General features: G+C 48.6%; 1 protein-coding gene across 5 annotated transcripts in view; it reads left to right on the top strand.

Annotated features, from left to right (window-relative positions):
- FARP2 (FERM, ARH/RhoGEF and pleckstrin domain protein 2) overlaps positions 1-13,948 on the top strand; it is a 144,687-nt gene that overhangs the window by 46,113 nt on the left and 84,626 nt on the right. For all 5 annotated transcript variants that reach the window (XR_003096484.1, XM_025216980.1, XM_025216981.1 and 2 more), the window contains exons 2-3: positions 10,644-10,748; positions 12,893-12,935. Coding sequence is in view for 4 of the 5 variants with exons in the window: in XM_025216980.1 (XP_025072765.1) it covers positions 10,644-10,748; positions 12,893-12,935 (148 nt within the window). In the remaining variant the exon portion in view is untranslated. The remainder of the gene's footprint in view (positions 1-10,643; positions 10,749-12,892; positions 12,936-13,948) is intronic.

Here is a 13,948-nt window from a genome sequence, read left to right as displayed (position 1 = left end):
AGGAATGGAATAGCTTTTTATGTCTTTCAGTTGCAAATCATATTCAAAATTGTCATAAATAAAAGACATCTTTTTCTCTACGTTCTTCATTTTTAAAAATATTTTAAAAGCACTTTTTTGTCATTTAGTGTATCTGACACTTCCCCTTCATAGCCCAATTAAATTAATCATTTTAATTTCTGAGTTGATGTCTTTCACAAAGTCAGATTAGGGAAGATTTTAGAAATTATAAAAGAAATGAGAGAGATTTAGGCAAAAGATTCCGTATCTTAGTGTTTTCCACTTTTTTGTTTTGCAGTTTACTAGATTTCAGTTTGGTGATATCTAGGGGTCTGGGTTTTTCATTCACCATGAAAAAACATGGTAAAACCCAGATTTTTCTCCTTTAAAGGAGAAAAACTTTGGGCAACAGTGGTTTTCCCCTTGCAGGCTGGCAGAGTTCCAGCCTGCTGGGGGAGTGGAAGGACAGTGGTCAGGCAGGGGGCGCCAAGCACAGGCCACCAGGCAGCCTGGAGAGCAGCTACCAGCAGGTAAGTCTGGGGAGGGGGATGGGAATTGAGGCCCTCATAGTGAGGGAGGGAGTTGGGCAGGGCTGGGGCTAGGGCTGGGGCTGCTGCCGTGCCGGTTTGGTGCTCAGGGCATGGGGCCAGAATGTGCAGCTGCAGGAAGTGAGACAGGGCCACAGGCAGCTTGTCCAGAGGGTGGCGGGGGACTATGGGGGGTTCATACCCCGCCAGATTTGTGCATAGGGTAGGAGCTGCCTGCTCTGGGCTTAGGCTCCCCATTCTGTTGTCCTTCCCCCAGGGCCTCTGCAGCCTGGCGGGTGGGACCCAATACGGCAGGGCATAGTGGGGCAGGGAAGCTTGGTCCTGCCACCATGAGCCTCATGCTGCCATGGTAAGCAAGGCATCCCTGGGGTGGCCGCATGGAGTTGTGCCCTTCACTGCTGGTCGTAGGCAGGGGGCATTTTGTTATGGCGATGCAAAACTCACGGCAGCGGCATTGAGCTTCCCTGCCTCACCCCACTCTGCCCTGCCATGCCGGGCCCTGCCTACTGGGATGTGGAGGCCCCAGTGGGAGGGCAGCAGGGCAGGGAGCCCAAACCCACGGCAGGAAGCCCACATCCACCCCTCCCCAGTGGGCTCTGCTCCAGCTGTGCTGCCTGTGGGGGAGGGGAAGCCGGGTTCCACACACTGTGCCACAGCAGCCACCACCTCCCACGGGTGGCAGACAGGACTTGGGTGCTGCTGCAGATGGCCAGGGGGCTTCAAACCCAGGTCCCTGGCCCCGTAGCTCTAGCAGTTGGGGGCCCCCTCTGGCAGGGCTGAGGAGAGGGTAGGTGGCTGTGGCTAGGGAATGCGGGACACCAGCAAGGCCCAGGGACCTGTGGCTAGGGAGTGAGGAGCACTAGCAGGGTTGGGGGGGCTATGGGTGGGGAGTAAAGGGCACCAGCAGGGCTGGGGGGATATGAATTGGGAGTGAGGGGCAACAGCATGGGCAGGGCACTGGCATATGAGAGCTACTCAGCACCATAAAGCAGTGGGGGGGACAACTCAGCTGGACCCACATCCTGGTGAGCAAAGGGGCACTGGGAGCTCTGATTTTCCATGATAAAAACCCCAAAATGAAACAACAACATTTATAGATATTTAGAATTTACTTAGAATTTAGCATATTATAATGATTGAGGTGTACTGGTATGCTCGCAAATTGCTTTAAAATGGTAATATATCAATAAAACATTTTGTTTAACTGATACCTATGTATATAGTGGCGCTTCATTTTAATCACGAAAAAACATGGTTTTTCAGGGTTTTAATCAGAAAAGTTGGGGTTTTTATCAGAGAATTTTGAATTTTTAAATAGAGAAAACCAGGATCCCTGGTGATCTCTCTCTAAATTTTAGAGGGTGGACTGCTCTATGGCAAGCATGAGACATTCAAACAAAAATGTTTATCAATTACTATCACCAATCCCTTGCTCAAGACAGACATGGTTCTATCTTGATCAGATGGTTGGACTGGATGGTGTATTCTTGCCTCTGCATTTTTGTTACCTGCAATAACTCTTGCCCAATTTTCTGTACAGCTTACCGATATGATCAATTAAGTAGTCACAGCTGACAAAGTGTTTTCATAAGGCTTCTGGGTTAACTTCCCAATACAATAAATAGAAAACTGGGACTGGGGAAGTCTTGACTCTTGAATATTTCACAACTAAAATATTCCAAAACCCTCAACAATCCAAGCAAGCACATTTTCCCAAACTGCTCTCCCTTCTTTCTTTTCTTTTTTTTTCTTTTTGTACACTTGTCAGATTTAAACTGACATTGCAAACTCTTTGGAAAGGAGGTTTTTTTATTTGCATGCTTATTACACTAAATAAATATTAACATTTTAAAATGGAATTGCAAGCATATTTTCAAGAAGAAGCTGTTAGTTACAGGACCTACTGATAGAACTTGCTGTTTTAATGGAAAAAGTAAAAGCTTGTGAGCATCTGGATTCTTTTTCTTTTCAAGTAAATAATAACCCTGAGGTACTCAGCTAGAAAACTGGAGTAATGAACCCAAGTTACTAGAATGTATTGAGGGCATATGTGTCACTGTTGTTCCTAGTTCCAGGATTACCAGCTGAAATGCAGACTGAAGCACAAACTAATTGCCATAATTGAATTTTGCACATGATTATTAAAAACAAAGAAATGTGGGAAAAGTGGAACTATTTTACTGGAAGGTAATTCATATGGATGGTTGGGAGAAGCTTGTGTTGTTTGTTTTATAATGTTACATTTTACAAAGTGACAGAATGGCCCTGTGCTGCCAGAACTTGAATAAAGTATTTTTTCAAATGTTCCACTTCAAATATTCCTCCATACACACTATGTTCCGTTTTTCTAATAATCCATTTTTAACTTTCTTTTCATTCCTTCAAATATGTATTTATACATACTCTCATTATCCCCAAATGTTAATGCCATTCCCCTGGCACCATCCCAGTTACTGCATTTTTTCAGCTGCTAGTGCTTGTACCCTGCCTTTATATCTTAATTACTAGTTTCTATACTTGGTAACCCTGCATCAAGGGCTAGGGACAGACATTCAAAAAGCCCAAGCCCAAATTGATTCAATGTTTGTGGGTTAGTCTACCCTGCAGAGATTGAACTGGTTTGCAAGTGGGTAGACATTCCCTTTTCATTCTGGAAATGCAAGCACATGCCTGCAGTGGCTGAGGCCAGAACCCCAGGGCACTAGGGCAGCCCTCCCACCCCTTCCACAGGGAAGCTGAGTTGAGGGGGTGGGGGAGGCATGGCTAGGCACTGGCAGGCATAAGTATGACTGAGGAAGGGTTTAAACTCCCACCTTGGTTTGCAGGGTTCAGTGGGTGGGGGCAGAGGGAGCTTGGCTAAACAGGTGCATGGCTACATCCCTATGACAGTGGAGGAGGAGGGAGGGAGCTCTGCCCGCCACAGCGGGTCCCTGACAGCCAGGAGCAATCCAGGCAGGCATCTCTACTGCCCGGACTCAGAGGAGAAGTCTTCTCCCTCCTTCTCCTGCCTGTCCCCCATTGCTGCGGGGCGGGGAGGGGGGCCCTGTGTGGCACTTCCTGGCCTCAGAGGGGGACTTCTCTTCCTCCTCCTCCACCCTCCCTGTCATGGGGGGGTGGGGCTCTGTGCAGTGCTGGAGGGGGACTCTTCCCCTTCCTCCTCCTCCCCCTGCCCCTCCCCCCCCACACCATGGGGTGGAGAAAAGGGGCTCTGTGCAACACTGCCTTACCCCAGAGTGGGACTCCCCCTCCTGTTCCCCGCTGCCGCAGGATTGGGAGAAGGGTGCGGCACTACCTGGCCTGGCCCGGCCCAGCACAGCCCAGCCTGGGCGCAGGGAGCAGTTGTCACTGAGCCTTAGCCGCTGGGGATGGCCCTGCCCCTGTGGCACGGGCTAGCCCCACTCGGCCCCAAACAGCTGCATGGCTGGACCAGGCCAAAGGGGCAGGGCCCTCCCCAGTGGCTACAGCTTAGTTACGGGGAAGCCGAGCCCTGTCCAAAAAGAAGGTACCGGGTAGCGTAGGGCCTCTGAAGGATACGCTAGGAAGTCTAGTGGTCACACCAGATGACAAAGCTAACCTCTTTAACAATTTCATTGCCTCCATATTTTTGAGCAGGGACCAGGGCATCCCCTACACTGGGATCCCTGACACCCAGGGGAGGCGCTGCCAGGCCCAGGGTCAGTGAGGACCTAGTCAGGAAACTTCTGGTGGGACTAGACATGTTCAAATCAGCAGGTCCTGACAATCTCCACCCCAGAGTGCTGAGGGAATTAGCAGAGGTCATTGCAAGACCCCTGGCACAGCTCTACGAGCACTTATGGTGCTCTGGTGTGATGCCAGAGGACTGGAAAAGGGCCAATGTGGTTCCCATTTTCAAAAAAGGGAGGAAGGAGGACCCAGGAAACTACAGGCCCGTTATTAGTCTTACCTTGGTCCTGGGGAAGCTCTTTGAGAAAATAATCCAGGAGCACATCTGCAAGGGACCAGCAGGGGGGATCATGCTTAGGGGCAACTGACATGAGTTAATTTGAGGCAGGTCCTGTCAAACCAACCTGGTGACCTTCTATGAGCAGGTCACAAAATGCTTGGATGCAGGTGTCGCGGTGGACATAGTCTTTCTGGACTTTAGGAAGGCCTTCGACACTGTCTCTCACTGCATTCTCATTAAGAAATTAGACAACTGTGGCGTTGATGCCTACACAGTCAGATGGGTCACAAATTGGCTGAAGGGTCGCACCCAGAGAGTGGTGATGGATGGTTCATTTTCGACCTGCAGGGATGTGGGCAGTGGGGTCCCCCAGGGCTTGGTTCTTGGGCCCGCGCGTTCAACATCTTCATCAGCGACTTGGATGAGGGGGTGAAAAGCCCTCTGTTCATATTCGCGGATGGGGAATAGTGAGCATGCTAGAGGAGAGAGGCAGGCTGCAACTAGATCTAGACAGGGTGGGTGGATGAGAGCAGGGTGGGTGGATGAGAGCAGGATGGGTTTCAATACTGACAAGTGCAAGGTATTGCACCTGGGGAGGAAGAACTAGCAGCATACCTACAGGCTGGGGAACTCCCTTGTCAGCACAGAGGCAGAAAAGGATCTTGGAGTCATTATTGATTCCAAAATGAACATGGGCCACCAATGTGAGGATGCGGTCAGGAAGGCTAACCGCACCTTGTCATGCATCCACAAATGCATCACGAGCAAGACCAAGGAGGTGATCTTCACTCTCTATGCGACATTGGTCAGGCCGCAGTTAGAGTACTGTATCCAGTTCTGGGCGCTGCACTTCAGGAGGGATGTGGACAGCATCGAGCAAGCTGAAGTGCTCTGGGTCAAGATCCAGGGGGGGCAAGGCGAGAGGGATTTGACGGTGGGGGTCTATTACAGACCCCCCAATCAAGAGGAGGAGCTGGACAGGGAATTTTCAGGCCAGCTTGCGGAGACACTAAAAGCAAGGGATGTAGTTGTCATGGGCGATTTTAATTACCCGGACATCTGCTGGGAGGAGCAGTCAGCCGGGACGGACCGCTCCAGGAGGTTCTTGGCCGAGTTGCAGGACCTCCACTTGATTCAGGAGGTGCACAGTCCCACCAGAGGAGATGCTCTGCTGGACCTGGTCCTGGCCACAGGCGACGACCTGGTAAGAGGCCTCCAGGTTCTTGACCACCTGGGCAATAGTGATCATCGCATGCTGGAATTCACCATCCAGCGTAGAGTGTCAAGGGCCCGCAGCAAGGTGGTGGCCCTAGACTTCAGGAGGGCCAACTTCAGTGAGATGAGGAGATTAGTGGGAGAGGAACTGGGGTCCTTGAGGGCAGAGGAACTCAGCGTCCAAGAGGAGTGGTCGTTCCTTAAGGAAACGATACTCGGGGCCCAAGGGGTGTCCATCCCGACAAGAAGCAAAGGGGGCAGGAGTGTCCGGAAGCCCCCCTGGCTCACCAAGGGTGTCCGGGAATGCCTGCTTGCCAAAAGGGTGGCGTACGCCCGGTGGAAGGGGGGTGTAATCTCCAAAGAGGAGTATACCTCCTCTGCTCGGGCCTGCAGGCGGGCTGTTAGGAAGGCCAAGGCGGAGATAGAGCTCGGATTAGCGTCCAGGATTAAGGATAACAAAAAGTCCTTTTTCAAATATATTGGGAGGATGAAGAAGGCGCCGGGTAATGTGGGGCCCCTGCAGGATATGCGGGGCAATCTGGTGGTTGCGTCAGAGGATAAAGCGGACCTCTTTAACCAATTCTTCACCTCCGTTTTCTTGTGCAGGGACCGGGACTTCCCTGCTGTGATAGAAGCCGGACGCGAGGGGATCGCCTTCAGACCTCAGGTTGGGGAGGACCGGGTTAGAGAGCTTCTGGAGGGGCTGGACGCGTTCAAGTCAGCGGGTCCGGATGCTCTCCACCCCAGGGTGCTGAGGGAGCTGGCTGGGGTTATTGCAGGGCCCCTGGCACGGCTCTACGAGCGATCGTGGTGCTTGGGCCAGGTGCCAGACGATTGGAAGGTAGCTAATGTGGTCCCCATCTTCAAAAAAGGGAAAAGGGAGGACCCGGGCAATTATAGGCCCGTCAGTCTTACCTCAATCCTGGGGAAGCTCTTTGAGAAGATCATCAAGGAGCACATTTGTGATGGGCCGGCATCCGAGATGATGCTCAGGGGCAATCAGCATGGATTTATTAGGGGGAGATCATGTCAGACCAACCTGATTGCCTTTTATGATCAGGTCACAAAGGCCATGGATGCAGGTGTCGCGGTGGATGTAGTCTTTCTGGACTTCAGCAAGGCCTTTGACACCGTCTCTCACCCCATCCTAATTAATAAACTAGGCGACTGTGGCATAGATGCCTACACGGTCAGATGGATTGCAGATTGGCTGAAGGGTCGCACTCAGAGGGTGGTGGTGGATGGATCATATTCGACTTGGGGGGAGGTGGGTAGTGGAGTCCCTCAGGGCTCGGTCCTGGGCCCTGCGCTGTTCAATGTCTTCATCAGCGATCTTGATGTTGGGGTGGAGAGCAACCTGTTTAAATTCGCTGATGACACCAAAATTTGGGGGGAGGTGAGCACGCTAGCAGGGAGAGAGAGATTGCAGAAGGATCTGGATAGGTTACAGGGGTGGGCAGACAGGAACAGGATGCGTTTCAATACGGACAAGTGCAGGGTGCTGCACTTGGGTAGTAGGAACCAGCAGCACACTTATAAGATGGGGAGCTCCCTACTTGAGAGCACGGAGGCGGAAAGGGATCTTGGTGTCATTATTGACTCCAAGATGAACATGGGCCGACAATGCGAGGTCATGGTTGGCAGGGCTAACCGGACCTTGTCGTGCATCCACAGGTGCATCTCGAGTAGAGCCAGGGAGGTGATCCTCCCCCTCTATGCGACGCTGGTCAGGCCGCAGCTGGAGTATTGTGTCCAGTTCTGTGCGCCCCATTTCAGGAGGGATGTGGACAACATGGAGAGGGTCCAGAGGAGGGCCACCCGCATGATCCGGGGACAACAGGGCAGACCCTACAGTGAGAGACTGCGGGACTTGAACCTATTCAGCCTCCACAAGAGAAGGCTGAGGGGGGACCTGGTGACCGTCTATAAACTCACTAGGGGGAACCAGAAGGGTTTGGGGGAGACGCTGTTTCCCCTAGCCCCTGCTGGCATAACAAGGAATAATGGGCACAAGTTGATGGAGAGGAGGTACAGATTGGACATCCGAAAAAACTACTTCACAGTCAGGGCGGCTAGGAGCTGGAACCAACTTCCAAGGGAGGTGGTGCTGGCCCCTACCCTGGGGATCTTTAAGAAGAGGCTGGATACTTACCTGGCTGGACTCATTTGAGTCCCGTTTTTGTTTTTAGGGTGAGTGGTTTTGTTTGTGTTTTTGGGTTGTTCTCCCGCCCTGGCGGGGGGTCGGGCTAGAAGATCTATTAGGTCCCTTCCGACCCTAAAACTATGAAACTACGAGCGGGTCCAGAGGAGGGCCACTCACATGATCAGGGGGCAACAAGGTAGGCCCTACAAACAGAGGCTATGGGACCTAAACCTGTTCAGCCTCCACAAGAGAAGGCTGAGGGGTGATCTGGTGGCCATCTACAAACTGGCCAAGGGGGACCAGCAGGCAATGGGAGAGTCCCTGTTCCCCCCGAGCAATACTGGGAGTAACTAGGAATAATGGCCATAAGTTGACTGAGAGTAGATTCAGGCTAGATATCAGGAGGCACTACTTCACAGTCAGGGCGGCTAGGATCTGGAACCAACTTCCAAAGAAAGTGGTGCTTGCTCCTACCCTGGGGGTCTTCAAAAGGAAATTAAATAATCACCTTGCTGGGGTTGATTGACCCTACCCTACCAACTACGAGCTCAGCCTGGCCCAGAACACATGGGCAGTGGCTGGCCAGGCAGCAGGCTACCCGGGCTGGCTCAGAGGTGCCAGCGGGCCTGGAGCCTGGTAGCTGCCTGCCACAAGGGCTGCCACAGGCGCACAAGCCCCTGTGGCACCTCTGAGCCAGCCCGGGTAGCCCACTGCCCAGCCAGCTGCTGCCCATGCATGCCGGGCCAGGCTGTGCTCACTGACGGGGCTCCACTTCCCTGTCACTGAGTTGCAGCTGCTGGGGAGGGCACTGTTCTCATGGTCCAGCCCAGCCATGCAGCTATCTTGGCTGGGGATGAGCAGGGCCAGCCTGGGCTGCGGGAGCAGTGCCACCCCCAACGGCTGTGGCTCAGTGACAGCTGCTCCCTGCACCCAGGCTGGGCCAAGGCAGGCAGTGCCGCACAGAACCCCCTGCCCTGCCCCACGGCAGGGGAGAGGAGGGGGAAGAGTCCCCCAAGTGCTGCACAGAGCCCCCCTCCCCCGCAGCAGCAAGTGCCCAGTGTGGGGGGAGAGGAATTAACTCCCTCCTTGTCCCCTTAGCTTTAACGAGGCTATACCGAAACAGCTGCAGTCCCTGCTAGTGTGACAGGGAAGAGGGAGGGAATAAACCCCATCCTGGGCACCCTGACAGAGGCTGCTCCCCAACCCCATCCCCTTGCCCCTCCAGCAGCAGGGGTGGGGGCATGGCCAGATGCTGTCCCAGCATGCCTCTGTTAAAGTGAAAGGGGCAGAATCATAGAAAAGGGGAGGGGTTTGAATCATAGATTCCTTCTGCACTCTTCTCCTCCCCCCCGCCCCCATCACACCTGGGGTCTGCTAGCCCCAGCCACCACCTCCAGCTCAGCCCCTCACTTGCAGACAGGCAGACCCCGATTGCTGGCTGCAGGGGGGTGGGGGAAGGGATGGAGGGAAGAATTAACCCCTTCCCTGCCCACTTTCCCTTAACGGGGCCATGCCGGGATGTATCTGGCCAGCCCCTGCCTCTGCTCAGACTAGAGAGAAGAAGGACAGGGCCAGCCCTGCTCTATGAAGCAGAGAGTACAGTCCAGCCCAGGGCTGCAGAGCATGCTGGGATGCTGGAGTATTCTGGTTTAACTTAAACCCGGAAGGTGTCTGGGACAGAAGTTACATAAACCAGTTGAACCCAAATCAGTTAAGTCTGATGCTACATTCAGCCAGGTTACATTGAACCAGGTTTATCTTAAACCAGTTTTGGCCATTTTGAAATTGTCTTAGGTGTACTGAGCTTATGTTCTGTTACAGGTTTAAGCCAGTTTCTGATCACTTAAATAGGTTTATGTGTAACTTCTGTCCCTAGCCAAGATGTGTGGTGGCAAGTATGTTATCCTCTGACCAATGCAGGCAAGTAGTTGTTGTCTGTGGTTGGAGTGTATGGGGGAAGTGGATCCTCTCTGGTGTACTTAGACAGTAAGTTTACTTTGATTCTGGAAGGTGTTCCTTGGCTTGTGTGAGTGATAGACTCTGAAGATGATGAGAAGTAGATTTCAGTTGCTACAGAGCAGCAGCTACTATTGATTCCTTTTTCCTTTCTTATCTCTCCCTTTTGTATTGTTGGAGCTGTTAGCAAGGTGTAAGGATGAGGAAATATGGAGCTTCCTCTGTGCAAATTAGATGCACTAACGTAGGGAGTTCCTGAAGGGCCTTCTCCTAGGAACAGGTCCTGTTCCAGGAGAAAGAGCTAAATAAAGATCCAACCTTAGCCTTTTTCATGTGTATAATTGATTTCGGTCTTCTAACTTTTACACCATGTTTTGTTTTTTCCTGGACTTCTTGAATTTGCAGAGCCTGAATTCTAGTTGTGGTCAACAAGGGACTTAAGTGGTGTCTTACCAGCAGGCTTTGAATCTGTTCATATACATATTGGAAGTCTTACCTTTGCCCCCACTACATCCCAATTGTACTTTCAATTGAGGCTTTCCATGTGCATATGCAGCCCTCATTCAGCATAGCCAGTTTGGTCACCCTTTCTTAGCCTCCTCTAGTGCCCCAACATAGGCAAGTGCATGGAGTACTACACTGTTGTGACACCTGTCAATATAAAACCCTACAGAAGACTACTGCAAATCATTGTGTATTTGAGCAGCCCTAAGATGATAACAACTTAGGTCAGGGGCTGAACTGGAGCTGCCCTAGCTTAAAACTTTCCTGTCTTGTAATAAAACTCTAGGTAATTTACTTAATCTAACTATGCTGCTTTTTTTTTTTTTTTTTTTTTTTTTTTTTACTCTTCCAGTCAAAATGCTATGGCCAGACGGTGCTGACAGAAGTTTATAAACACCTAAATTTAATTGAGTCCGACTACTTTGGAATTGAGTTCCAGAACATCCAATCATACTGGGTATGTAATAGTTCCTGATAAATTACTCACAGTAAATAAGGCTTGAATGAGTGCTGTTACTAGACTGTCGGAAGTAGTTTTGAATCCCATGTAACTTTTCTGAAGAATGTAGACTCGGTGACCTATCAGGTCAACCTACTGCTCCAGAAATATGTAAATTAAAAATACATAAAGGAATCTGAATGAACTTCCAAACTCTACTCCTACAAAAATTAGCTGGTTGATGATGCTTCTGTTTTTATCAGAGAAGATTGATTCTATTAATTAAATGCTCTGTCTCAGCAAGAAAGAGCCCCTTTCTTTCCTTCCTTGTTCTGCCTGTATTGTTGGGGTTGCTTGAGCTCCAGTTCTTTCCTTTCCCAATATTTTCACTAGAAACTTCAGAGCAATGGTTCTCAGTCAGGGAACTATGGCCCCCTAGGACGCCATGAGATCCTTTTAAGGGTGATGCAAGGTAATGTTTAATATTAACACTGTTAGCTGTGCAAGCACCTGCATGTGATTCACAAGGTAAACCCAGAGATTTCAAATAGGTATCCCTGGTGTCAAAACCATTCTGACCTGCTGTGGTCTTTTGAGTACTTTGCAAAAACAATTGTGCTTTTTGCATAATCAAAAGCAAGTGAAAGCTAAGAGGTGGGATTTTCTAAGTGATGCTTTGAGTCTAGAAAGGTTGAGAATCAGTGCTTCAGTGTGTTTTGGATGACTTCTTTACCAATGTTTTCTTTTAAAAGGAAATATTGACAAGACAGAGACTGTTCTTTTATAATTCGTATACGCTGCCATAGTTTTGGCATACATATTCTACACTGCTTCTTGACATTTTTCTAGGTTTGTTCTGTTTATGCTGTCTACCTGTTTAGCATTATTTATTGATTTTTTTTTTATCAGAAAATTCAAATAAAACATAAGATGCTTTCCCCTATAAAATGAAACTGGCTCAAAATGTAGGGTCAATGCAACATTAATTCGGTCATGTTATACCTATGTAATGTTTTGTTTCAATGTGCTGCATTTCTGGCCTCAGTGCATTTCTCCAGGGGGAAAGCATCTAATTTGCTAAATGTTTACACGTACATGAGCGCAAGTTAAGACAGTGGAGTTATTTTATCTTCTGAGAATAGATGCACATGAATACAATCCTTCTGTTCACCTCTAATCCTTCTGTCAATACCCTAGTTTATTATGTTGTGCCTTGCAAATAAGGCAGCATGATTTCTGACCTACTGCTTATTTTCCCAGAACCTTCTTTAGTGTAGTTTTTCTTCATTCAGTTAAGCCTTCCAATTCACAAGTGTTCAGAATGGATCAGAAACTAGAGAAGGCTTATAACAACACCAGTAAATGTTCCTCTTGTGCTGGGGCAGGCACAGATATAGTTGGGTTTCTGTTTCTTATGCAAAGCCTCCAGATTGTTGCTGTCAGCAGTTTGTGAGCTAGCTAAAACCCCCAACTTCTTTCAGACGCAAATGTAGCCAACAGAGACCAAGTTAAAAAAGTCACTTAACTTCACAGTAATTCATCTTGAAAAATGAATGTGCACAAAGTATTTTATTAGTGGCATATTTGTTTCTTTTCTTAAAACAGAAAGAAACATGAGAGCACATACTTAAGGATCATGCTTTCCTATTGTATCACACGAATAAGTGTGGAAATCTTTGTGAAGTCCAATTCCTGAAACAAACTCCATGTTATCCCCCATAGACAAGGCAAGAGGTAAAAAAAATGAAAAACAAACCTTGTCCCAGATTTCCCCTGTGTATGTAAAACTAAGAATCTGGAGGCATGAAGTGACCAAATTCTGCAAACTCTAACTTGTGGGTGCAGGGTGGTTTCTGCATTGTTGCCAAGCCCACTTCTTTTAGCACCGGTGATATTGGTTGGTCCTTGCTGATGTGACTTCTTACCTACTTTGACCAGGCAGATTTATAGCAGTATGCTTAATCTTCATGCTTTTTGATATATGTTTTTTGTGTCTTGAAATACACCTACTTTAAGTTCAACCCATAGTTAAGTATATTTGTTTAACTATATGGAAAAAGTTGCTGAACTCATTTAGTATGTACTGTTTTCATTTGAAATTGTTTTGTATTTCATGCAGCATATAGATATGAATTTTAATTGTTAACTTTGCATACTTCCAGATTTGGCTCGAACCTATGAAACCTGTTGTTAAACAAGTACGGAGTAAGTACTTATTTAGCTTTTTAAAAAAAAGTTTAATTTTAATATTCATGTGTTTAAGATGGCAAACTGTGAAAATAAGCTACTTGATTTTCCAGTCAGGCTTGCTGATCTTGTGTTTATCTCTACCATACATAGATATTAAATGCCCATCTACAAACTCCAAGCATGTAAGATGGATTAGAACCTTCTAACAGCATCTACAGTTTCTAGAGTTTTTGTTGTCCTTTCTATTTTTCTATGGCATTGAATACTGTATGGTGTATGTGCTCTTTTGATTAATACATACAGATATTCTTTTTTATAGAATACTTAACCTGTTGCTCTTTTAAAAACTTACATCTGGTTTAGTAAGTTGTTCTTTGCCCTGTAAAAGCACAATTTTTTTAGGTGTTGCAAGCTTTCAACTTCCCCTTAAGCCATGGGACTTGAAGGTGTTCAGCCCATCACATTGTTGAATCCCAAGTGAGCCATTAAACAGAGATGCCTTTTTTAGCTTTCATACTAGGGTGACCACTAGTCCCTAATTGGGCAAGACAGTCACGGAATGGGAACCTCAAATCCTGGTCCCGGACTGCGTGACTCTAGGACAGCATTTGTCCCAGATTTGCAGTGTTGTGCAGGGTTTCAGCTTTGCAGGCTAGCAGCATTCCAGCCTGAAAGGAGCTGCTGGGAGCAGGACACAGGAGGTGCCACGTGCATGTGCACACCCACACTCATGCATGTGGCCAGGAACACAGCCAGGCACCCTGGAGAGCAGCTCCCTGCAGGTAAGTCTATGGGAAGATTGGAAGATATACTAACATTGCCTTCTTATTGTTCTGCCACACCAGGCTAAGTTAAATTCAGATAAAGGAGGTTCTTACAAGTGAGGAATACTCCCTATCTCTCTTTGAAGGACGGACAACAGCTACCAATGATCTTGTATAATTCATAGATTCATAGATTCATAGATGTTAGGATTGGAAGGGACCTCAATAGATCATCGAGTCCGACCCCCTGCATAGGCAGGAAAG

This window comes from Alligator sinensis, unplaced genomic scaffold, assembly GCF_000455745.1.
Source record: "Alligator sinensis unplaced genomic scaffold, ASM45574v1 scaffold863_2, whole genome shotgun sequence".
Lineage (NCBI taxonomy): Eukaryota > Metazoa > Chordata > Crocodylia > Alligatoridae > Alligator > Alligator sinensis.
The sequence above is the reverse complement of the archived record's forward strand: the minus strand, read 5'-3'. Positions and strand labels throughout refer to the sequence as shown.